Source organism: Peromyscus californicus, unplaced genomic scaffold (assembly GCF_007827085.1).
Source record: "Peromyscus californicus insignis strain IS unplaced genomic scaffold, ASM782708v3 Scaffold_6__1_contigs__length_162567912, whole genome shotgun sequence".
NCBI lineage: Eukaryota > Metazoa > Chordata > Mammalia > Rodentia > Cricetidae > Peromyscus > Peromyscus californicus.
This window is the reverse complement of record NW_026294584.1, coordinates 103,199,326-103,224,452: the sequence shown is the minus strand read 5'-3', so window position 1 is coordinate 103,224,452 and position 25,127 is coordinate 103,199,326. Positions and strand designations below refer to the sequence as shown.

The window sequence follows — 25,127 nt, the reverse complement described above, 5'->3', positions numbered from 1 at the left end:
GGGCACGCGCTAGACACCGAGTTCCTTTGATGGGCTCTCTTAAAGCAGAACAAAACACACACACCTGAGACCAGCACTCAAGGAGACCCCGTGTTTCCTCCTTCCCAGACCAGAACCTGAAACCAGGAAACCCGTTCTGCCTTCCAAGTCATTCATGTCACCCTCACACGAGGACGGATGGCCACCAGAATGAGACTTTCTAGCTCTCCACATACAACCCTTTGATGGTCAGGAAGTCCCACTGTTTCCTTTTTAACATTTGTGTGTGTGCCTTTAAATAAAACAAGAACACAGTTGTCTTCACAAAAGGAGGCGGAGACACAATTTCCTTCAGTGAGGTTTATTAGAATGGAATGGCCTCCAGGTTGTGATCAGGCCAGGGGGTGGGAGGGGAAGGTATTAGGCAGAAAGAATACAATTATGGAGGTCTAAGCAAGAGCGGGCATTAAAGGGAAGGACAGGCTTTTCTTTAAAGCCTGGAGAGGCCCTCCACTAAGGGCTGGAAGGAAGTGGGGCGAGGGGGGCAGGCTAGAGCAGCGGCTCCAAGGCGTCCCTGGGAGAGGGATGGAGGAGGTTGGGGACAAGGAATGTCTTCAGGGAGCAGCCTTCAGAGCACCTCCATGAGCAGATTCCCCCAAACAAATGAGAAAATCTGGCTCTTTGTAACCCTTTAAGGGTGACAGGAACTTTCACATCACGTGATTCAGTTCATCACAACCAATCACACGGAGGAGCCACGACCATAAATCATTAGTCCACAGCACAGACATCGTCTTAACTATGCTCAGGTGTGGCCTGATCTCTTCATGTTATGGGATTCGGCCTAAAGGTGCAGGCCTATGTTCTAACATGCGCATGTCTATGTGCATGGGCATACTGCATACAAGGTGCGCATGAGATCGGAGGACAACTTGTGGGAAATGGTTTTCTCCTTCCACCACAGGGTAGTCAAGTCTTGGCAAGTGCCTTTCCCTGCCGAGCCATCTCAGTAGCTCCCAGAGGAGGTCCACTACTTAAAAAAGTTCTACTGCTGTTTCCAATGGTTTAAAACCACCTGATTTGAGTTTAAAGCCCACGACCCTTGGGGCATACCCCAAGATTTTACTCCAGTCAAAAGAGAATACAGAGACTGTTCTTCCCACTCACAGACTGACCCAGAGCAGACACTCCGAACACCCCCCAATCCAGAGCTCATCAGGTAACACCCTGGCGAAGGACCTCAGCCCTGTGGAGACCCATCCATCTATAAATGCCTACAGAGGAGTGGCTCATCAGACCTGCTAGCTGTCGTCACTCGGCTAGCCTTTATCCCCATCCTAAGCTTGGCACTGGCACAGCCCCAAGGGGTGCCCGCATGCTCCGCTTGGTGAAGGAGGCCTCGGGGAGAGTGGAGGCCCTGAGCACAAGCCTGCAGCAGAAGCAGTTCTAAGAAATACACGCTGACTTATTACAGGGATAAGACAGTTTTTCTGGGGATAAATATTCGAGAAAGTCTGAACATTTTATTCATTTGTGATGTCTCCTTGCAGGTAGGGTGAAAAAAAATCTACCCTAGCATTCCTGGGTGATAGGATGGAATTAAAAAAAAAATCTGTATTGATTTGTGATTGTTTCTGAATACAGAGGTTCGGGGAAGGGTTTCCACTGGCTTCACAGGGAAGAAGCTACTTCAACGTAGTGTTGGAAAAGGTAGGAGTAGGGCCTAGGTAGCCTGGACCTTAGCCCACTGATGCCAAGATGATGTCTACCGGCAGCTCCTCGGAGCTTCTGGCTGTCACCTGCATTGTCACTGTGTCCAAAAGCAGAAGTCGAGAGCGCACAAGGATGTCATGACCGCCCCGGAACACACCTGGAAGAAGAGAGGAAGTAGTTTGTGGAGGCTACATTCCTTAATGACACATGTAGCAGCTGATCAAGGCAGCCCCTATGCTGAGGCCCAGTTGGGAGGGCTGGGCAAACCTCACTGCTTCTCAGAACTCTGGCACCCTTAACAATGAAGTATGGCAGTAAGAATGTTAACTATTTCAGGCTCCTGCCAGGCTCAAGTGAGCACAGATACGAAAGGCTTAAACCTCATGCTAGAGGCTCTCACACAGTGGCTGAATCTGAGAGTGCTGATGAGGGGAAGAACCCTAATTAAAAAAAAAAAACCACAAAGCAGGTGTCGGACAGACCCAGGGGACTGAGTTACCTCATCAGGGCCAGAGGGGTGAGCCTGGTGGCGGTGGTCTGTGAGCACGCACTGAAGCAGAACATCTTCCCAACCGTGTTTGTAAACATTCACCTCACCCCACCCCCACAATAAGTAACACCCCCTCAAAAAAACCCCAAGGTTGGGTGTGTCTCAATGGTAGAACATTTGCCTTGCCTAGCAGCCAAGAGGTTCTGGGTCTGATTATCAGCACTGGAGGGGGCAAAAAAAAACAAAAAAACAAAACAAACAAACAAACAAAAAACCAGGTATGTGGTTCATTGAAGCTGAGACAGGAGGATTACTTACAAGAACAAGAAATCTTGGGTGACACAGCAAGACTGCATCAAGAATCTGCCTAGCCTCAGTCCCGGAGTTTTTAATCCCCTCAATTACCAGCTCCATCCCCACAACTGTCTCAGATAAAATAATCTAGGGCCCTTTTTGAGTTAAACAGGGGATATCAAGTATTTACATATGAATTACACAAATAATTTGCATGCAAATACTCTAGGGGAGAGTGGGTACAGGTGTTCGGAATGTGGGAAGACGGTTAGTGTTCATTATATGCCCTATTTAATTTTTGTATGTGTTTGAAAAAATTTCCAAGACAAAATGCTTAAATGGTCATTCTTTCATTTTGCTTTGCTTAGGTGTTTGAGCCCAAAAGTTTCTCAAATGCTGAAATTACAGGGTGAGCTACCAGGCCAGGCCCCATACCCATTCTTCTTAGATGAAACAAAAACAAAAAACAACCAATAAAGTTGGTCATTAGACAAAGGAACATCAACAAGTTACTGGAAAAAGAAATATGAATGGAAGACACTTCATTCAAAATGCAAAAACTTACATTAAACTACACTGGGGGCTGGGGAGATGGCCTTTGTATCCCCGATGTTAGATCATAGACCTGCTGCTTTCAGAGACCAGCAGTCAGGGGGAAATGCTAAGCCATCAGGCCACACCCACTGCAGCCAGGCTCATGGGAAAAAGGACAAGGCCCTGCCAGGACTACTGAGCACAAGGGTGTGTTGGGGGGGATGGATGGATGGGGGCAGACAAAGCCCAGCAGCATCCCCACCTGTAAAGCTACCCAGACCCTCGCACAGGAGATGTTTCTTACCAGCTAGCAGCAGCGTGTGAGTATTCTTGTTTTCTGGTACTTTATCTGACCTCTCACAAGGATGCATTCCCAAGAACTTCACAATATTGCCCACAGCCTCTGTAGGAAGAAACCCCAGCACTATTAAGTCTTTTGTGTGTGTGTGTGTGTGTGTGTGTGTGTGTGTGTGTGTGTGTGTGTGTGTGTGTGTGTTATTTTGTTGGGCGCTAGTTAAATCCTGGGCCTCAAACATACCCACTTTCCTGCTGAGCCACAAGCCCAGTACCAAGTCTCCAGGCCACTACCACTCAGCATATGTGCTCTAGATATGGCCGTGGATTCTTGGTGGGAAGAGGAAGGCACACAACAGCTACAGTACAGCTGAGGGCTCTGAAAGGCAGCCAGGTCAGAGATGGTGTCTCCAGCATTGTACCTTCAAGTGTCTTGATGGTAGACAGGGTGAATGTTTCCTCCTTCTCAAACTCATCCCCGACCTCATCCCAGGCTGCTTCAAAGTTCACTTTCATGACTTTCTGGATGTGATCAGCCACAGTAACTTCTAGATCCTCCAGCTGGAGAAATGGGGATAGAAGTTAGACTCTAGGGAGAGACTTCCTGTTCCATTTCTAGGCCTCTGCTCTGAACTCATCTACTTTCCCTTCCTTCCCGCAGCTCACTTAGCAGGTATCTGCCAGGGCGGGAACATGTGGGCTTCAGGACAGAACAAGCTATGTTGGGACCCATCTCAAGGTACTCGATGAAAGTGGCACTCCTTCAACAGGCAGCAGCCATTTCTTCAGCCGATTCTGTACTGTAGCTGTGTCCTCTAGGAACAACACAGGCTGGGCTCTATTATCACCTCAGCTGTGAACTTGACATTTAAGACTCCCATTCAGCCAGCTTGGGCTATGTCCATACGAAGGCTCCTCTGTCCATTCTTCCAACAGATCTTCACAGAAATCTGTTCTGGCAGGTGTTTACAGCACATACAGCCACTACTGTGAAAGCAGTACCTCAGCTATAGCTCCCCAGAGGAGAGAAGTCTGAAGGCACTTCCTGCCTCATTTTGGTTCAGGAATGGCCCTTCTCTCCTATGGTTGTTACTCTAAAGGGTGAACATCAGCTGTACTCTAGTGACTATGGGACGCTGTGGCTCAGCAGAGCAAAGCAGCCCGATTTATCTAGAAAGCAATTTGACTACAGTGATTAAAGTCTTCATGCTTTCCTTTTGAGCCAATTAGGATTTTTTTTTTTTTTTAAGATTTATTTATTATGTATAGTGTTCTGTCTGCACGTATCCCTGCAGGCCAGAAGAGGGCACCAGATCTCATTACAGATGGTTGTGAGCCACCATGTGGTTGCTGGGAATTGAACTCAGGACCTTTGGAAGAACAAGCAGTGCTCTTAACCTCTGAGCCATCTCTCCAGCCCCAATTAGGAATTTATCCTAAGAAAATAATCAGAAATGCATGTAAAAGCGTGCACACATGTATATATATACCTGTGCAGCACAGTCATATAGTGCTTGCAGAGACCGGAAGAGGCCATTAGATCCCCGGGAACTGCAGTTACAGACAGTTGTTATCTACTATGTGGACACTAGGAATTAAACTTGGGTCCTTTGAAAGAGCACCAGTGCCTTTTTAACCACTGAGCCATGGCTTCAGTCCCTGACACTATCCCCTTACCACATATTCATCCTCATAGCCTTCTTCATCAATCTCTCCAGTGTTGGGGTCACAGTCCTTAACGGTGAACTTCATCACACAGCTGAATGTGCATGCCACTGTGGGGAAGAAGGACTGGATGAAGACAAGCTCCTTCAGAATCACGTGGACATGTCCTGTCCTTCAGGCAGCATTAGGAACAGCTAACATACCATCAACCCCAGCATGCTGGACAAAGGCGGCACCACCTCCTAGGACGGGAGTGTCCAGGCCCAGGTCCAAAGACAAGACTAAAGAACCAGACACAATGCAGCGTGGCTCTGACCATGCCTCAGCTGCAGGCTACTGTCCATCATAGAAAAAGAAGCTGGTCAGATCGCCGGAAAGATGAATTTGAGATGCATGGGTGTTTGTGCGTGTCTTTGAGAGAGAGCGCCATAAAGAAAGAGTACTAAATTGTCTGAAGACCAAACAGGCTTTGATTCTAAACTCAATACAACCCATCTAACTTCAGCCTCAGCTTCCTCACCTATGAGCAGGAATAGGCAGGCCTTTTCCTGGAGTTGCTCTGAGAATGAAACAGGGTAATATTGGAAAGGAACTTGGGCCTGAGCAAGTCTCATGCCTGAACTGAGGAGTTTCTATGCCATCCTCGATGCACGGCTCCCAAGGAGCCTGGGTGGTATCTGCAGAGAGCTTACCAGCTGTAGGGTCTTCCTTGGGCAGAGCCACTAGTGTGTAGCAGGTCCCAGGCTGGTTGTAGGGCAAGCTCCGGGCAGGCACATAGGAGAGTACTTCATATGCCTCAGTGGGCTCCATCTGCACTGTGACATTCTCCAGGGTCTGGTCATTGAGGGTGTTTGTGCAGTCAAACTGGATAAGGAGGAGTAGGGCTCAGATGTTACTATATGGGAAGAGGAGGGATATACCCCCCATCCCCAGCCCTCTGCCTGGTTGACATTCACTGGCTATAGAAGTCCTGGGCAAAGAGAGATGAGACACGCCTGCTGGTGACAGGTACGGTCACCAAGCTGAGCCCCCAACCAACTCAATGGTAAGCCCTACAGGACCCATCAGATCTGGGACTGCTCCTGGATGCAGGCACCGGCTGGGTCTCAGGCCACTGTGCTTACCTGGAACACCAAGTGATCAGAGAAGGTGTGTTTGGTGCAACGGATGACATACTCAGTCTCTGACTCGGTGAGGGCCACTGGTTCAGGTGAAGACTTGAAGAGGGGTCCCAGGCCCTGAAACTCAGGCACCGCTGCTAACTGCTCTGAAATCCACAGGCCACATTCACTTGGTTTCTGGATCTCCACACCAATCGTGAACACCCAGGCCTCATACCCTCCTGAGAGGGAGGACCTGTGCACGTCCAACTGGCTGCTCACTCTTCCTCAGCACATTTCTCAGCTCTGTCTGGTTCATGCTACATAACCCTCCAGGAAGATGCCTCTCTGTCTTATGCAAGACCTCTGAAGCAATTCACCAAGTCTGAGATCCCAATGTCCCAGGCCTAATCCATCTGAAGACCTTTAGCTTTAGTTCATCAACGATTCATATTCTCTCTGTGTGTCTCTCTCGGTCCATCTGTCTGTCTATCTCTCTCTCTGAGACTGGAGGGGACAGCTGTTAGCCACCTGACACGGGTGTAAGGAACTGAACTTGGGTCCTCTGTAAGAACAGCATGTGCACTTAACTGCAGAGCTGGATGGAGATTATGGAGATTAGGAAGACTATGATGATGAAGTCTGTACTGTTAAAGTTACAAACTCAGGTGAAGGGCAAATCCACTCTATGTACTGGACAGTTAAGACATAAGGCCAATAATGAGCTTCTTCTTTTTTGGAGGGTCTAACTCCGTAGCCCAGGCTAGCCTCAACTTTGTGATCCTTCTGCCTCAGCTTGCTGTCTTGAGATCACAAGTGAGTGCTACTATGCTCAATGAAGAGCTACTTCAGAATGTTGCAGAAATACCAGACATTAGGTAGCACAGGCCTGTAATCCCAGTTACTCAGGAGGACAAAGCAGGAGGGGCCAGTTCAAGGCCTGCCTGCTGGACAGAGTGAATTCACGGCTAGCCTGTGTACCTCATTAAGATGTTGTCTCAACATAACAAAGATAACAAGAGCTATAGTTCAGCGTTGGAACACTTATACTCAGCATGCTTGAGGCCCTAGGTTCAATCCCAGCACCAATAAATAACTAAGTAAATAAATAAATAAAACTTTTCCTTCAGAAAACTTTAGCATGGCCTGTGGGTAAGACTCCTCACTATGCACCATGGCCAGGTCCTAGCCCAGGGTCCCCATGACTCTACCAGGCTAATTCGTCACAGGCTGAAAGCAGGTGAAGAGGCACATGCCAGGTGGCTGTAAAAGGTGTCCACCTCTAGCAGCTTCAGACCCTGCTCTCTTCCCTTCTCAAGCTTTCTCCCTGCAGTCACTGGTCAGCTCTGTGCCTCACAAGGCTTGAGGAACTGTCACTGCAGCAATAAGGAACAGATACAGGACAAGATTTGGAGGTGGGCTGAGCTCGAGTTCTTTGACAATAGTCTCTCGGTTTCAAAACCAGTGTTTTAACAGCAGACAAACTTTATAAGGTAACATGGACTGAACATGTAACGAATCAAAAACAAGCACCAGTGTCTCTGAACTCTGGCTACACTCCATCACATATCCTGGAAGCAAGGCCAGGAGCACTCAGACGCAAACATGAAAGAAGCCCCAGTACTCTCAATCACCTGGCATGCACGAGAACCAATAAAGTTCTTGCTCTCTTTAAAAAAATGGGGCTGGGCTGAAATGCAGAATCTCAAACACACCAAGCAGGCACTCTACCATTGAGGCATACATCCTCTGAAGTTCCTAATCTTAAACAGAGGGAGAGACCAGGTCCCATGCGATGAGTAGCTGGCAGGCTCTGAAGTCACATAACTTCTGACCATACTGACCATTACTTACCCTGGAAAATCTCCTGCCGAGTGGCTGCCACTTTCTCTGGCTGTTTGACTGTGGCGGTGGCAGTACTTTCTGCAAGAGCAAGCAGAGCTGGTGACCCACAGCTCTAGTCCCAGGCAGCATGGTGCTGTTGACCCCATGTTATTCCTCAGACATTATAAATGCCAACTCTCCTGAGAGAGATGCATATAAGGAAAAGAGCAAGCTTGTCAGCCTGGCTGTCCCCGTTGCCTGAAGCAAGAGGTGGCAAGGGCTACTCCCTCTTTTCAGCACACCCACCCATCCTGGTCCATTCTGCAGCCAAGGGAGACACATGGGCCTTGGAGATGAGCAGGGCCTTACCTGGTCTCTGCTCTGCCATAGGGGTGGTGGCCAGAGGCACAGACTTGAGGTCAAATGGCTTTTCTGATGGTTCCAGTGTATACTGCTGCAGGGCTCTCTCCAGACCAGGGATAGACACGGTCAGACCTAAAGCCAGTGGAGAGGTCATTTTACCTGGCAGGCATGACAGCTAGGCATGTCGCACCTAGGGAGGACAGAGGCCTGGATCCCCCGTTATGAATGCTAAATGTGCTGATGCTGAGAAAATCACGGAACCTCTGAGCCTTACTCCTCATCCTCCTTTCCAGAGGGTTGGGGGGTAGGTAAATATAAAGTGACTTAAAAAATTACTAAGACAATAGAAGTTTCCATTTTATTTACTGTTTGGTTTTGTCTGAAATGTCATTTTGCTATGGAGCCGAGGCTGACTTCGAACTCCCTATCCTCCAGCCTCAGCCTCCTTGGAGTACTGGGATGAGGCAGAAGCCATCATATCAGGCTTAAATGTTTTTATTAATGAGTGTTTTGCACTCTGGACATGGAGCCAAGAAAATTGTGGTAAATTCCAGGCCAACCTAAGCTATATAATGAGACACTATCTCAAAACAACAAGAGTTTTGGACTGAGATACAACACAATGGTGGAGACTTGCCAAGCATGTGTAAGGCCCTGGGTCCAAGCCAGAGTAACACACACAAAGAGAACTTTAATTTACTTGGCTATTTCCACTGACACGGGTTCAAGCCACACGACCCTGGGGCTTCTGAGGTCATATCAATCCAAGAAGTTGCTATACAAGTCCAAAGAAGCATGTATGTTCTTGGATGTCTTGGCTCAGGGGCAAGACTAACTGCTCTTAGGGCACAGGAAGGGCCAAAAACTCCAAGAGGGGACTGGGTCCTGGGCAGGCAAGAAGACTTACCATTTAGTATATAACCTGCATTGAGGGCCTTCTGCTTCTGCTCCAGGACATTCAGATAGAAGGTAGCTCTGTCTCTCACTTCATTGTCGTCATCCATCACACACCTGTGGCCAGGACACAAAGTACTCCTGACTGAGCACAAGCCAGGGTGTCAAAGGGACCCTGCAGGACTGTATGGGGGTGCTAAGGTGATGCAGAGCTCTTAACGCTTAGCTGCTAAGAGTAGTCTCTTAAATGACAGCATGAAACACAAGGGGCTGATCAGTTCAGTGGCGGACAGCTCCCTAGTAAAGATCTCCCCCAGCAAACAAGACAATCCAAAGAGACAAAACACCCAGAGGTGCCCGTGAGCTCAGAGGAGACATGCTTATACCCTCCTCTGCACTCAGCAGGTACTAGCACCACACACACGGTGCATAAACACACACGCGGGCAAAAACTTCACACAAATGAGATAAAAATAATTAAATCTTTTCTGGGTATGGTGGCACAAACCTTTAATTCCAGCATGTGGGAGGCAGAAGCAGGTGGATCTCAGTGAGTTTGAGGTCAGCCTGGTCTACAGAGTGAGTTCCAAGACAGCCAAGGGCTACACAGAGAAACCTCGCCTCAAAAAAAATAAGGGGGGCGGGAGGACCCAAGGGAACACTGTTAACATACTGTTAAGCACTCTGGCTCCTGCCCCGAGACTCACCTTTTCAGCAACACCAAGATACTAGGTAACATCTCTTCATTCTGGGCTCCGAACTTGGCCAGGGCACTAACTGCACCTAGTTCCAAGACCAAGATAAATGTGATTCACCAACAGCCCCTCAGGCCCACCTGCCAGAGAGCTGAGGGTGCCATTAATGCTCAGGGTGGGAACTCATACCCAAGAGCTAGGGGGTGGCACCAATACACTCATAGGGCAGCTCTTGAGCAATCCTGGTGGATCCTGGTGCTACCCAGCCTCAACTTCCTCCTGCAGTTACTGGGGAAAGTGGGGAGACAGAGCAGTGGCTTCTGCTCTAGGGCTCTATGGGCCAGTCTCAAATGAAGAAGGCCACAAACGCTATCCACACTGTCAGATCACTCACTCAGAACAGCTTCAGCTGCAGCTAGGCCTGAACTACAGCACAGGAGGAAGTAAACCACCACTTAGTGAAGAGCAACTGCTACAAGAAGAAAACCTTCCAAGGGGGCGTAGAAGAAAGAAAATGGAAAATCACATGAAATTAAGAACAAGATGGTAGACTGCCAAATCACTGCCTTATACAAAAAGGTAAATTTTATAGTGTGTTATATCTCGAGTTGGTAAAGGAAAAAAAAAAAAGGTCAGGTATGGCAGTGCATACTTGTGATCCCAGCATGCAGAAGGCTGAAGCAGGAGGATTTCAAGTATGAGCCAGCCTGGCTCTATAACAAGGCCCTACCTCAAAAAACTAAAAAAAAGTAAAACACTCTAAGCACTAATATACAGTGAAACTTGAATAAAATTAAATTGTAGAAAGTCATTTATCCAGATGACATATAGAGTCTTTCTGACAATAAAAAAACAGCTCACGCCGGGCGGTGGTGGCGCACGCCTGTAATCCCAGCACTCGGGAGGCAGAGGCAGGCAGATCTCTGTGAGTTCGAGGCCAGCCTGGTCTCCAAAGCGAGTACCAGGAAAGGCGCAAAGCTACACAGAGAAACCCTGTCTCGAAAAACCAAAAAAAAAAAAAAAAAAAAAAACAGCTCACAAGGCCATGTCCCCTGAGGGCTTAGGTCCCTTTGCCGGCAAATTCGCTGCAAAAGAAGTCGGGAGCCCAGGATCACCCCAGCTCAGACCTACCTGCCCGAACTTCTTCATGCTCTAAGACCACGCGGTTATAGATAAAGCGAATGTACTTGGAGGGGTTGTTGGTTTTGGGCCCCTCCTGGCCCAACAAATGCAGGATCCGGGTTGCCAGCACGGTGAACTCGCAGTCCTCAATGAACTCGCACAGGTGGGACAGTCCCGTCTCCTTGCTCTCTGAGTTCTCCTCAATGATGCTGATGATGCAGTCCACGATGGCACGCTTATACTCAAAGCCACCCTGCAGAGACAAATGTCTAGCTAAGCAAAGAGCTCACATCCTCTAGAGACCAGCTGAGGTCCAGATCCTAGGTTTCTGTCTCTTTGTTGGGTCAAACAAAGGCTTGGCTTGGAAGCTCACTGGGCCTCTAAGTCTAAGAACAGAAAGGTGAATGGGAACACTTTGGATCCCAATTCTCCTGCTGAGAGAATGATACATTCTGTCAGTGAACTGCCATGTGCTTTAGAGCTCATTGAGAAGCTGGCTTGGGAGGAAGCGCTGCTCCCTAAATTTAAAGCTAGTCAGGACTACACAGTAAGAACTAATCTCAAGGGTCAGCAATGTATCCCGCACTACAATCCCTCAAATGCTACTTCAATCTCACTGCTGCAGCCACCCACTGGCTCCCACTAGTGACAGAGTCAGCAAGAGCAAGGCAAGTTCTCAAGTCCGAGTGCTGTGGCCTCTCAGTGGAGCCATTACATTGACTGCTATGTAAAGCAAGGAGCTTCAGGGAGGCAGCCGAAAGCTGAGGAGACAAAGCCTGGGCTTTTTCAGTGAGAAAAGCATGGGTTTCAGGGCCAGAGGCACTAAGTGTTTTCTTAGCTCTTCAGAATTACCTGGAAGGCAAGTCTCTGCACTCAGGTCACTTACTAAGCCTCTGATTCAGTTTCTTTTAGATGCGTCTAGTGTATCCCAGGCTAACCTCAAAATCTCTATGTACCCAAGGACAACCTTGAGCTCCTCATCTCATTTCTACCTCTCAAGAGCTGAGATTGTAGGTATGTATCACCTACCCAGTTTATACAGAGCTGGAATCGAAACCAGGGTTTGTGCATACTAGGCAAACATTCTACCAACAGAGCTACACCTCTAGTTCCCAGAATCCTCTTCCTTCCTTCTTTTTTTTTTAAGTGTGTGTGTGTGTGTGTGTGTGTGTGTGTGTGCGTGCGTGCGCGCGTGCGTGCGTGCGTGCACACCTGAGTGTGGGAATGTGCACACAAATGCAGGTACCCACTGATCTATAGAGACCAGCAGATGGTGTTGGATTCCCTGGAGCTGGAGTTATAGGTAGTTATGAACTGCTAAATGAGTCTAAACTTGGGTTCTCTGCAAGAATAGTATGTATTCTTAACTACTGAACTCTCTTTCTCTCCAGTCCTTCTTTTAAAACACACACACACACAATCATTCTGTGTGTATGTGTCATATATCGTGTGTGAGTGCAGGCCTATACATGCCACATCACAAACATGGAGGTCAGAGGACAACTTTCAGGAGTTGGTTCTCTGCTTCCACCATGGGATCCAGGGATTAAAATCAAGTCATCAGGTTGTGTGCTAAGCACTTCTACCAGCTGAACCATCCCACTGGCCCCAGAGTCCTATTCTTAAAATATTAGTGACAAGGACCATCACGAGGATCGGGAGACCCCACATGCCACATACAGTCTCTAACATATTGAGGTTGCAGCTGAAGGCTCTTAGGGCATTAATGCTTTCTCCTTACACTCTTGAGAAAGCCCAAGCAATCAATGCAAAAGCTGCTCTCCTGTTGGACCTTGGTCTACGCTGGACTGGGGCAAAGGGCTCTGTATGTCTATGGGCCAAATCTGTTCCACTTTTTGTTTGTCTTTTGAAAAATTATTGTATATGTATGGGTATTGTGACTGCAAGTATATCTGTGTATCACATGCATGCTTGGTGCTTGTGGTATTCAGAAGAGGGCATCAGATCTCCTGGAACTGGAGTTACAGATAGTTGTGAGCTGCTATATGGGTGCTAGGAATTGAACCCAGGTCCTCTGGAAAAACAGCCAGTGGTCTTAATTACTCAGCCGTTTCTCTAGTCCCCATGTTTCTGAACCCATGAAAATAGCTGGTTTTGTTGAAAAAACACACACACACACACACACACACACACACACACACACACACACACACAAACAAGTCTAGAAGTGGCACATGCCTTTAATCCCAGCACTTAGGAGGCAGAGGCAGGAGGATCTTTGAGTTTGAGGCCAGCCTGGTTTACAGAGTGAGTTCCAAGGCAGCCAGGGTTACACAGAGAAACCCTGTCTTGAAAAACTAACCAAACAAACAACAAAAACAGAACTAGCCAGGCATAGTGGAACATGCCTTTAATCCCAGCACTCTGAAGGCAGAGACAGGCGAATCTCTGTCAGTTCAAGGCTAGCCTGGTCTACATAGTCAGTTCCAGGACAGTAAGAGGATAGGTAGAAACCTGTCTAGCCTTATCTACACAGTCAGTTCCAGGACAGTAAGAGGATAGGTAGAAACCTGTCTAGCCTTATCTACACAGTCAGTTCCAGGACAGTAAGAGGATAGGTAGAAACCTGTCTAGCCTTATCTACATAGTCAGTTCCAGGACAGTAAGAGGATAGGTAGAAACCTGTCTAGCCTTATCTACACAGTCAGTTCCAGGAAAGTAAGAGGATAGGCAGAAACCTGTCTCAAAACAACACACCCCAGAACCAATGCTGTATTTTAGCACCAGCTTCTCAAGAGCTCCTGGATGGCACTCGGCCTTCTAAGCTTTACCTGCTAATAGGTTACACACATCCTCCTTTCTGCACAAGCACTGCCCTGGGGCGCCTGCTGGACTTGTTCCCATGCTGGTGAGTCACACATTACTCCTGTAATTAGGAGTGGCTGGTGCTGCTGTATCAGCTGTGCACAGGAGCTTAAAGTGTAGCAGGTTCCAGGAAGCCAGCTGTTTAACGGTGTGCTGAGCTTAATACCGAGAAACAGATCCCGACAGCCAGGCACCAAAAGAGCTGGCAGGACCCCAGCCTAGGCCCGACTCCTACCTCTTCCCTTAGCATGGTGAACAGGAAGTTCATGAGCACGGCATGTTTTCGAGGATACTTCTGGCACAGGGCACTGATGGCCTGGACAACCACCACCTGTGGTAAAGAGACACGCATGAGTAGTAGCCCCTGACAATCCTGATGACTTGCTCACTAAATGTCAGAGTCCCTCCTGAGGCAACACCATGGGCCTAGGCCCAACACAAGAGCAAGAAACCAGGAGGAAAGCCACTCCATGCTGGGGCACACAGGCCTGAGGTCACCCAGGGAAACATGGCACTCTCAATAGCACAAGTGAGGATCTCTCTATCCCCAAACCCTGCCTGGCCTGCTTCCCTCCTACCTTGCACATTTTCACCCAACATTCCATTCTGTTCTCTTCTCAAGGCCTCTTTGGTATACTTATTTCTTCCCTCTGCTTTACCCCTTTTCTTTCTTTAATTGGCTCAGGTCTTCACATGGCTCTACATTAGCCCTCTTGCTTGATCCTAAGCCAGTTCATCTTCTGAGATACCAATCTCCTCAAACTCATCCTCCACTGTCTAGAATGGTTATTCTTGTGTGCAAATCTCACTGCACCATCAGCCGATATACCTTCATATAGCTCACAGGCAGAGTAGATTTCTGTCCACTTTTCACAACCCACACTCTGAATTTATCCTGCTGTATCAAAACTTGTTCCCGCCATTCTCTGCTCTGATGAAAACTCCCCAGTGACATACTTCATGACCCCATTTACATAACACTGAAATAATCTAACTACGGAAAATAAGAATAGATTAGTGACTGTCAAGAATCAGGGACGAGGGGCTGGGAATGGAGTGCACGAGCCCTGTCTAGTGAGGGTAAGTCTGATTGTGGCAGCAATTTTGAAAGGCATCACACGTGCACCTCATAACTGATGAACTCTGAGTAAGTGCTCGAGATTGTACAATTGCTGGTTTCTTTGTCGACACTATACTATGACTATGAGGGATGTAGGCACAGGAGTTGAGAGAAACGCCCAGGACGTTTCCTCTTATTTATTTGCAAACTCCGTGAATTATTTGAAAGTAAAAGTTTAAAAGTTACGCTGGGCATAGTGGCGTACAACTTTAATCCCAGCACTCAAGAGGCAGAGGCAGGTGGATCTCTGTGAGTTTGAAGCCAGTCTGGTCTACACAGCAAGGTCCAGGACAGCCAAGGCTACACAGAGAAACCCTATCTCAAAAAAAACCCAAAATTGCTGGGCGGTGGTGGCGCACGCCTTTAATCCCAGCACTTGGGAGGCAGAGCCAGGCGGATCTCTGTGAGTTCGAGGCCAGCCTGGACTACCAAGTGAGTTCCAGGAAAGGCGCAAAGCTACACAGAGAAACTCTGTCTCAAAAAACTGGAAAAAAAAAAAAAAATCAGCCAGGTGGTGGTGGCACAAGCCTTTAATCCCAGCACTCGGGAGGCAGAGGCAGGCAGATCTCTGTGAGTTTGAGGCCAGCCTGGTCTACAAAATGAGTTCCAGGAAAGGCGCAAAACTACACAGAGAAACCCTGTCTCGAAAAACAAAACAAAACAAAAACCATACTACAAGCCAGATATGGGGCCAGGCATCTGGAGTCTCCAGCATTAGGAGACAACAGAAAGATGACTGCTCCATGGTTGATGCTATCCTGGGTTCTACTGAGTTCCAGGTCAGCCTGAGCTACAGAGAAAGACCCTGTCTAGAAAAAAAGGACAGCAAAAGGCAGGTAGGGTGATGGGTGACACACCCCAGCAATCCCAGTAGCAATGAAGGAGCTAACCCAGGAGAATCTTGAGTTCAAGGCCAGCATGGGCTATATAGGGACAGCCTGTCTTGATTTGAAAAACAGAAAGAAAATAAATCCCAAACCACAACCTTTCCAAATGTCTATTTTAACAGTTAAAGCTATCACAAGCTGTAGGTCTGCAGGGAACAGCCCGGCCTGTGCTGACATCATCCCCTTCGCCATCCCCAAAGCATCTGACCCCAGCTGGCCTGTCTCCTTGTCCATGGCCCCCGTTGCCTTCCTCATCCATGTCTCCCCAGCAGCTACTAGTGGATTGTCAGCTCCTCGCTGCATCTCAGGCTGTGGCTTTGTCTACATGTGTGTTCATTTCTTAAAGCTTATCTTTCCCAACAGAGGGCGTCTGTCCCATCCATTGCTGTCCCCTTCTCCTGAAATTCCAGGACAGACAGCAAGAGCTCAATAAAAACTCCAAGAATCCATAAACAAACCCCTTCCTGGTCTAAAAAGTACTGATCTTGAGCCGGGCGGTGGTGGCGCATGCCTTTAATCCCAGCACTCGGGAGGCAGAGTCAGGTGGATCTCTGTGAGTTCGAGGCCAGCCTGGGCTACCAAGTGAGTTCCAGGAAAAGTCACAAAGCTACACAGAGAAACCCTGTCTTGAAAAACCAAAAAAAATAAAAAGTACTGATCTTAAGGTTCAAAGGGACAGAGGACCAAAGACCTGCAGCAGGTCTGTACACCCCAGCCAGTGGCGTAGACAGCAGGTTCAGAACATCTCGTCTAAGGGACTGCAGGCTGTGAGGGCTGTGAGGGCACTTGGTACCTTGAACTCATCTGAGATCTCCGACATGAAGGAAGAGATCTGCTTCATGAGGCGGTCAATGCTGCTCTCACTCCCCGTCTTGAGGAGGGTGGTGATGGCCAATGTGGCGATGCTCCGGTTTGAGTCTGTGACCAGGTTTTCCAGATCCAGATTGCAGGCGGTCACTGCCGATGGGTGCTTCATGGCCACCTGCAGAGGGACTCAATTGTCATTTCACCTACAGGGTAGGCCTGGCCAGAGGTCAGGGGACTTCGGGGACTATGTCTACTCCACTCCCAGCCCATTCAGAGGGAGGAGACCTGCTCTCAGCTAGTCCAGCCCCGCCCCCTCCTCTCCACCTGACTCTTACCTTATTGAGGGTGCGGACAGCCGCATAGCGAAGAGCGGCCTTGGGCGAGCTACAGAAAAGCTGGAGCACTGCAGGGAGACAGACACACATGTCAGGCTGTCCTTGATGCCAGGCAGTGGAATACTTCGGGCCCCAGGGGAGCAAGCATGGAATCAAAGGTGAATAAGCTCTCAGGCCTGTTTGTTGCACGCAAGCCCTTTGCTCAGCAGAACTGCCTTGTCCTGAACCTTGTCAGTGAGGGCCCCGTGTCAATGGTGGATACGTACTAAACACCTGCCATGAGCTAGGCCTTCTGAGTGGGTAACATGACTGAGTCTCCCAACTCCCAGGGAACAGCAGCAGGGCAACTAAAATGACTTTTAGTTACCATCCACCCGGTAGGAGCAGGGTTCAAGTCAAGGGCTGTCCAGGCACTTAGCACCTCTCTCCTTCCATGCTCACAGCACCCAGGGGAACATCGCTCAACACCAAGCTGGGGAGCTGAGTCCTCCCTCAAGGACCAACTTTATTCTCTCTGGGACAGTGCCAAAGAGTTGACCCCTACAGCATAGATCAGGACCATATCATTTCCTAACCCTGGCCGCCCGAAGCTCACAGCTGAAGTCTGTGTTTGAGCATAGTCTTGGATGGGACTGTATTCTCGACTATCCGAGTTCCTGTCTATGTTCAAGCATAGCTTAGCTTTTACTCTCTTGTCACTTGTTTTGGAACTAACATTTTTCTTAAAGTAAGGTAACACATCTTCTAAAGCCTCTGTGTCTTTCGTTACTCTGGAAATATGGAGATATCGCAGGAATTATTAGTCAGTGAGCGAATGCACCTGTTCATTTGTTTGTCTCCAAGGAGGGAGACTGCTATTCCAAACTGGAACCCCATCTTTCCACCAGGTTTATACCACCACTGTGGGGAACTCTAGGAAAAGCCCAATCATTCCAGCCCTCCTGTCACACTCCTTTGCCTTTGGGCTGGTCCTGGTTAGGTGTTCATCCCTCTCTCCGACTCTTGGGATCCAACACAGACCCTTTTTGAACTCTCAACAGCCACTGTTCTGCACCAGCCCCTCGGCTCTTTATGTTCTGGGTGCATATTCTCTACTCCCCCGCTAACAGCAGCATAGGGCGGGTGGACAAGGCACTGACTTGATGGCCAGAGCAGAAACAACACAAAGCTGCTGGATTCTTGGTAACCCACACTGCATCCATGCTAGCGTCTCAGACTGGGCTGGATAGCTTCTACAGATCCCGCCTTTACTACCCACAGGAAAGAGGGCTGGTCATGTTTTAGAAGGGAAGTGAGGCCTGAGAGGACGGTCAGAGGACAGGGGCTTGCCTACCTGATAAGAGCAGTGCCAGTGAGTCCAGCTGTGAGCTCCAGGGCTACCCCAGGAGGACATTGGGCTTTATAGGTCCTGGGCCCCACCCCAATTTCTTCCTCTGGAGCCAGCTACCTATCAGTGCTAGTATGGACCACACACTTGCCTCTTCAGCACTGAGATGGAACTGAAAACAGCCCACCTCAAAAGCAATGCCTGTGACACCCCTAGACCATGGTCTGTCTGAAGACAACCTCTGGCTCAGGGCCTGTGCCCAGCAGGCCCTCTGCGGCAGGGAAGGGGATGCATGGAGACCTGACACGGCGGGGGCCAGCTCTTTGGCACTGCAACCGGGCAGGTTGACGATGGCTGAGGCAGCTTCATACACCACCATCTCATGCTTGTTACGCAGACAGCTCTCGATGAAGTCAAACAGCGGGCTATCACGGCTACAAAAGACAGCAATGACAAGTGGGGACAACCCAGTGATGCAGGGGACCCCATCTAGCTGGCAGACCAGCGTTCTCACCTGCCATCCTCTTCCTCCAGTTGCTTGCTGGCCACTCGGATCATCATGCAGTAGGCAAAGGGGGACTTCAGGCCGTGCCGGGTGAACTTACTGATCATCTTACTCACGGCCAGACGGTCGTTCTTCCGCACATGGTACAGAAGTCCTAGTGCATGGTACTACAGGACAGGGGCAGCACAAGAAACAAGCACATAAGGCCAGCTCTACTGCTGTGCAGCACTGAGGCCACCGTATGTCTCTGGCTTACGCTTCTTATTTTAAGGAAAGTATAGCAATCACTTTCACACAAAAGGGCTACAGTAATTTTCCCAAGTACTCTGCAAAACCCACTCCAGCACAATGTTCAACACACCACACACATAATGTTCTCATTTGCACCAGAGTTTTAGCAAGGCCCCTGCAGGCACCCTGACTATGTGGGACAAGACACCTGAACTGAATGAGCTGCTCCAGAGAGCGGGGGGAGGGGAGGAGGGGGAGTGGGGGGGGGCAAGACCTGAGTGTGGTCCTGTGGGACATAAGACACAAACCCTTCTAACACCCAGAGGACTGGCCTGCTTGTTCCTGCTTATCTGTCCCACTCATGGCCAAGCTGGCTCTGGAGGGCTAGATAACTAGGGATGACACTGGTAGAGATGTAAGGTACCAAGGTCACTTCTGTTCTTTTTGTCCACTCTTAGTCAAGTGGCATTTGAGGGCTAAGGTATGGCAGGTATATGTGCTTTCCATGTGAGTGTCTCTGACCCTTAGAGATGTGCTGATGGGTCAGTGCTGACCCCAAAGGCAAGATCCACATGAGTGAAGAGAGTGACAATCGCTGAAGGGAAGGGACAAAGCAGCCTTTCCCATCCCTCATTATGTGTGCTTCTCATTTAGGTCTCACTCTTCCAACTTTCCAAAGAAACTGAGATTCGGAGGGAGGCATACCAGCTTAGGTTACTGAGGAAAGTTTCTCTGATGGAAACAGCATGTCACCAATGGTCTGGATGGCCATTGGTCTACCCAGCCAGGTAGGCGGTAATGGCCTATGTTCCAAAACATTCTCATCTACCTTTCAATGCACTTGGCTATTTCAGCAGCTCCAGTAAGAAACTCTTTCCAAACACCCATGTGCTGCCCCAGCCGTTTCTCCCAAGTCCCCATCTCCCCACATCCAGTGACACAAGGATGAAAGCTTGTCCTGCCAGAGGCCACCAGCACTTGTGGAGCATAGACAGTGACAGTGTGTGATGTACCCACCTACCTGTCAGCATCTTTCTCACCTGTACCATGATGTTATCACTGGACGCCGCCTCCTGGGCTTCGTTCACCCAGCGCTTGACCACATCAAAGCTGCATTTCAGCAGATGCTGTGGGCAGTGGAACTTGTTAAGGGGTCAAAAGGAAGGGTGCCCTTCTTGTCACACCCCTGTCCCCTCTCAGAAGCAGTCAGAGCCTCCTCACTGTCCTGATCCCAAAACCATGGACAGACAGTACAGCTGCCTCCTTCATTCTCCCCTCCTGGCAGATTTCCTGCCTGATCCCAGTCCAAACAATCTGCCATGGGGGGGGGGTGGGTGTCAAAGTCACTCACCCCAGCTTTTCCCAATGGACCCAGAGTTTCTGGTTCTCTTCTGACAAGACTCTCAGACATTTTACTCTACCTTCAACCCACCCCTGCAGGCCCAGTCACAGCTACGTACCAGGGAAGACACGAGGGCAGAGCTGGAGACACTGGGTACCTTGTCCACAATCGCTTGTTTCATGTAGCGCTCCACAGCCTGCAGCATGGTGCTCTGTGGTGGGAGAAGGGGAGCTCAGACGTGGAAGCAGTGGGGTGCAGAGCAAAGCCAACACCTTTAGAAGCTCCTATGATCCACTCCCACCCCGCCTCTCCACCCAATTCAGAGAGCTGCAGACACCCAGGGGTATGCTTGGGACGAGGCCTCCCTTGAGAGCGTGGGAAGCAGGCCGAGGGCGGAGGAACTCACGTCAGTGATCTGGCAGAGGGCTCGCACAGCAGGACCACGGTAATTATCTTCTTTCCCAGTCATGTCTTTTGTCAGGCTGCCAGGGAACGGAGGCACTGTGACCCCAGGCCATCCTCTCCTCTAGTCTATACCATGCTTGCCTGCTTACCACACCAGCCTCCTAACTACCGTTCCCTGTTCTCACCCCTCCAAGCTAAGCTCTAACCCAAACAGCAGCTCCAGGCAGTCACAGAACTCACAACAGAGCTGGGCATGGTGGCACACGCTTGAAATCCCAGCACTCCCAAGTACAGGCAGTAGGTCACCATGACCTCAAGGCTTCCTAAAGCATCCAACTGAGCAGCTTCTCAGTGACCTGTTCTCTCCTCTCAGGCCTTTCCACATGTGGTTGTTCAGCCTGGACTTACTCCTTCAGAATCCAGACCATTCTGGAGGCCTTTTCTGGTCCAAAGTCAAGCTGGTGTCCTTCTGTTCTGCTTTCAGTCTGGCTGCCTGGCTATTTGCTTTAAATCCTGATGCTGCAGAGGCTATGTTCTGTATAGGTTTCCTCTAAGATTGAAACATTCTATCCTTCAGAGAAGCTTCTTAAGCAGGAGGGTAAACAACTCAAAATAACTTCAGGAAGTCCCTAAAACTGACCAGATTCACTAGGCCCTACCCTGCCATAGTAAGCAATAAAGTGGAGCTTTCCTCTCAGACTAAGAGCTGAGTGGTACACAAGACTCTGAGAGCAGGGAAGCTGCCTGGAAGAAGCAGAAACTCGCCAAACTGCCCGGAAGAGGTTTAGACCAACTGAGGCACCGGGATGAGACACTCTCCAACCAACTGAACTGCCTACAGGCTGTGCAGTGTGCTGTAGGTTTCCAGCTTTGTGAGCTGTTGCCCATGTTGGGGTGGGCTTTGGTGATGCATCTGTCTGAGTCATTTCTGTTCCTGTAAGAGACCCTCACCCACATTACTGTAAGCAACTCCAATAAAATTCACTGGTTCACCAAACTGGACTTTGGTGGTATCTGTACTTTGGTTTGTTGTGGGATCCCTATCTGAGGTGAGTAGACGTGTGTGTTGTGTCTCCCCAGGAACAGCTCTGTCACACATCATGGCTTTCCTGTTTGCTACAATACTCCCAGAACCACACGTGGACTGATAAACATTCAGTGCCATCTTTCTAAAAAAATTTTAGTATTTTTATTAGTTTTAGTAATGTGTAGGTACCTATGTTTGCAAGTGACTGTGTAAATGAGTGCAGGTACCCTCCACCACATCAGATTCCTCTGAAGCTGGAGTTACAGATGGTTTTAAGCCTCCTGATGTGGGTGCTAGGAACCAAACTCGGGTCCTCTGGAAAGGCAAGCAAATGCTCTTAACCACTGAGCCATCCTTCCAGCTCCAGTAAATACCGTCATAATGCACCTGAATATGACTGTATGGACCGCTCTTTGCATTGCAGAGTCAAGAAGAAATAAGAAAACTGGGCCTCGGGTTTTGTTGTTGTATTTTGTTCTTTGTTTTGTTTTCTTTGAGATATCTTGCTATGTAGCCCAGGTGATTCAAACTAGCAGCAATCCTCCTGTTTCTGCCAAGTGCTGAAAGTACAAGTGTGCACGATCATGTCCAGCTTTAACTCTCAGTTCTCAAGGACATTTGTACTAGTGACATCTGTCCCTAAATTACTCAGCCTAATGCAGACACCAGTACTTGACAAACAGACTTCTTCATAAAGTCCTTGCACTCTGTTTTTCTTTTCCTTAGCACTCCCTGAAGACTTTCTGAAAGTTCTATGCTGGCTGTGTTGTCTAAGGAGGAAGAAGGGAAGCAGGGACAGAGAAGTGAGAAGGAAACACAATAGTCTAGAAGCTGGCGTGGGGTGGGTGGGCCTAGGAGGAAAGGGCACTGGCCATATGCCCGAAGTCCCTTTGCTGTTCATGTTGCCTCTGTCAATGTATCCCATCAAGGAGCCATCCCCTGCCCAAGACTTGCCTGCTGGTAACAATGATGACATCCTCTGCAATGCAAGACATCTCCTTGATGGTCAGGTAGCACATGCGGCGGAGTGTGGGCTGAAAAGACACAAAGAAAGCCCTATCAATGCTGTTCAGTGAGAGAGGGTCAGAGCCAGGAGATGCCTGCCATGGAAGGCAGTCCATGCTGATGGGTAGTCCTCCCCCCAGACTGTCACAGGTCTCTCGTCTCTAGAGAAGCAGAGGTTGATGTACTTACATCATTGGACTGAAAGAGCTTGGTCATGGCAAAGAAAGCCTCGGTTGCTTCTGTGGTCCCCAGGTGCTCCCCCTGTGGTAATCATAAAAGAAGCCTCAGCTTTGGACAGGAGGTCAGCCAGGACAGACCTTCCGAGCCTGCAGAGGGACTCCAGGCAACAAATGAGAGCTGGAAACTCAGGGGACCCAGGGCTGGATCCTTCGTTCCAACCAGAGTTGTCAAAAGGGTACATCCCCATTTACACCCCACCCCACCCCACCCCCGTATTCCCTGCCACCCTCATCTTATTACCTGGTTTATGAGGTAAAGGATCTTGGTGAGGATGTGGGCACATTTCCGAGGGTTGATAGGAGTTTCATTAAAGACCCGAGCCTGTGAAGAAGCAACTGTTATCTCAAATCTAGTACACTTCCCTTCCATGGCCAACCCTGAGGTTCATGAAGGGCCTGGAGAACCACAGGGTGTGTATTAACAACTCATTAGTACAGATAAATGTATTCTCAAATGGAAGGCTGTTTTTCTTCCTTTCTTTCTTAATTTATTTTATGTTCACTGGTGTTTTGCCTGCATGGATATCTGTGTGAGGGTGTCAGAAGCCCTGGAACTGGAGTTACAAACAGGCGTGAGCTGCCATGTGGGTGCTGGGAACAGAAACCAGGTCCTCTGGAAGAACAGCCAGTGTTCTTAACCACTGAGCCATCTCTCCAGCCCCAAGTTTATTTGTCTTAACTCATCTACTAACCATACCTGCAGTCTGTTTGCACTGCCCTAGTGACTACCGATACTTAGCAAATATAATGAACACCAGCACTCTATATATGTTAGTATTCTGACAGCACTGCCAGTATTCCTGACCGGACAGACAGGTGTGGTAGAACTTGCCTCTTGGAGTACTGCACTCTTCTCCAGGTGCTGGAGGGGGTTGGAGCCTCCACCTACAGTGAACAGAGAACACTGATTACAGGTTGTAATCCTGAACTGATTTTTTTCCTTCTTTTTCTTTTTTGAGACAGAGCCTCATGCTGGCCTTGAACTTGGAAAGTAGCAGAGAACCATCTTGAGCTTCTGATCTTCCTGCCTCCACCTCCTGGTTTATGTGGTGCTGTGGATCAAACACAGGGCTTCATGCATGCTAGGCAAGCACTCTACCAACTGAGTTACATTTCCAAACCGTGACCCTAAATATCAAGACACTGCCCAACACAGGGAAGGGGAAGAAGTCTCTGTCATCTACCAGTGGCAGTCAAGGCTCTACTCTCTGTCTAAAAATCCTGTTAAGGGAACTCCCCTCTTCCCCAGACCATTTGCTAACAGTCACCCAGCACCATTTCTGTGCCTCTCACGGTGCCACATTTTGCATTCATTCATGTAACCAGAACCTGAGTCTATGTGCCAGTGACAACCAACACTAACCAACCCGTGACTTGAGTTTCCCCAACAGCAGATGTTACATTTCTCATTAATTATGTGTGTTATTATCTGTTTGCGGTCTGGTCCCTCCACTATGTGATCATTCTAATATTCCTAATGCAGGCATTGAGTGTCCCAATGGTTTTAGCTGCAGCAATATCAGGATCCCTGAGGTGCCTGATGTTCAGTATATGTAGTTTATTGAATGAATGAAACAATGAGGGTTCTTAGCTGCAGGACTGGTTACGCCCAGATTGGCTGGTACCAACTCAGCTCTGGCAAATACCAAGAGGACGGATGTTAATACAAGGGAGCATAACCTGGGCCCCTCCTCTGATAAGATGGGGAAACTGAGGCCCAGAGAGGAGGGTGACCCGCACAAGGTCACACAGCAATCCTGGCCAGAGCTGGCGGGTGCTAACAGCATGTCCCCTCCGAGGACAGCTAAGGACCTGCGCACAAGCCCCTGCCTCTTTTGGGCCTCGACGCTGGTTCTGACACAAGCCCGGAAGAAGGGAGCCCAGGAAGGTCCTAGGAATCTCCGCGAGGATCTGGCCTCCCCAGGCTTTCAAGGGTCCCTCACCCGACTCCTCGTCCTTCTTGTCGAATTTCTTCAACATGGTGCCAGCGGAAGCTCCACGCAGCAGGGAGATGCTCAGACTAGCGGTGAGAGCAGCCTCTCCCAGCGGCTTCCGTACTCCCGCCCGCCACGTCGCCCTGAGCGCTGCGCTGTGGACGGCGCCT

The 25,127-nt window shown here is 49.1% G+C and overlaps 1 protein-coding gene across 1 annotated transcript; it reads right to left on the bottom strand.

The window, feature by feature from the left end:
* Positions 1–324: 324 nt before the first annotated feature.
* Positions 325–25,104, bottom strand: Copg1 (COPI coat complex subunit gamma 1). Its single transcript, XM_052721861.1, has 24 exons — positions 24,967–25,104; positions 23,856–23,908; positions 23,265–23,345; positions 22,974–23,045; positions 22,734–22,813; positions 20,754–20,829; positions 20,466–20,558; positions 20,046–20,132; positions 18,784–18,941; positions 18,570–18,703; positions 16,943–17,010; positions 16,594–16,782; positions 14,029–14,124; positions 10,977–11,220; positions 9,858–9,933; positions 9,164–9,267; positions 8,263–8,388; positions 7,924–7,992; positions 6,094–6,236; positions 5,662–5,833; positions 4,982–5,079; positions 3,727–3,865; positions 3,315–3,413; positions 325–1,849 (listed from the first exon to the last, which is right to left on the bottom strand). Exons 1-24 carry the CDS (start codon positions 25,001–25,003, stop codon positions 1,719–1,721), a joined length of 2,625 nt encoding a protein of 874 aa, XP_052577821.1. The 5' UTR covers positions 25,004–25,104; the 3' UTR covers positions 325–1,718.
* Between the last annotated feature and the right edge of the window lie 23 nt (positions 25,105–25,127).

What these genes read in the sequence shown, in the direction of transcription:
- Copg1 (XM_052721861.1), bottom strand. Translation starts at nt 25,003, where the DNA reads ATGTTGAAGAAATTCGACAAGAAGGACGAGGAGTCGG. An exon ending in AGAGTGCAGTACTCCAAGAG is followed by an intron (nt 23,346 to 23,855) that starts GCAAGTTCTACC and finishes GCTTCTTCACAG; the next exon opens with GCTCGGGTCTTTAATGAAAC. An exon ending in CAAGGAAGACCCTACAGCTG is followed by an intron (nt 5,080 to 5,661) that starts GTAAGCTCTCTG and finishes TCTTCCCCACAG; the next exon opens with TGGCATGCACATTCAGCTGT.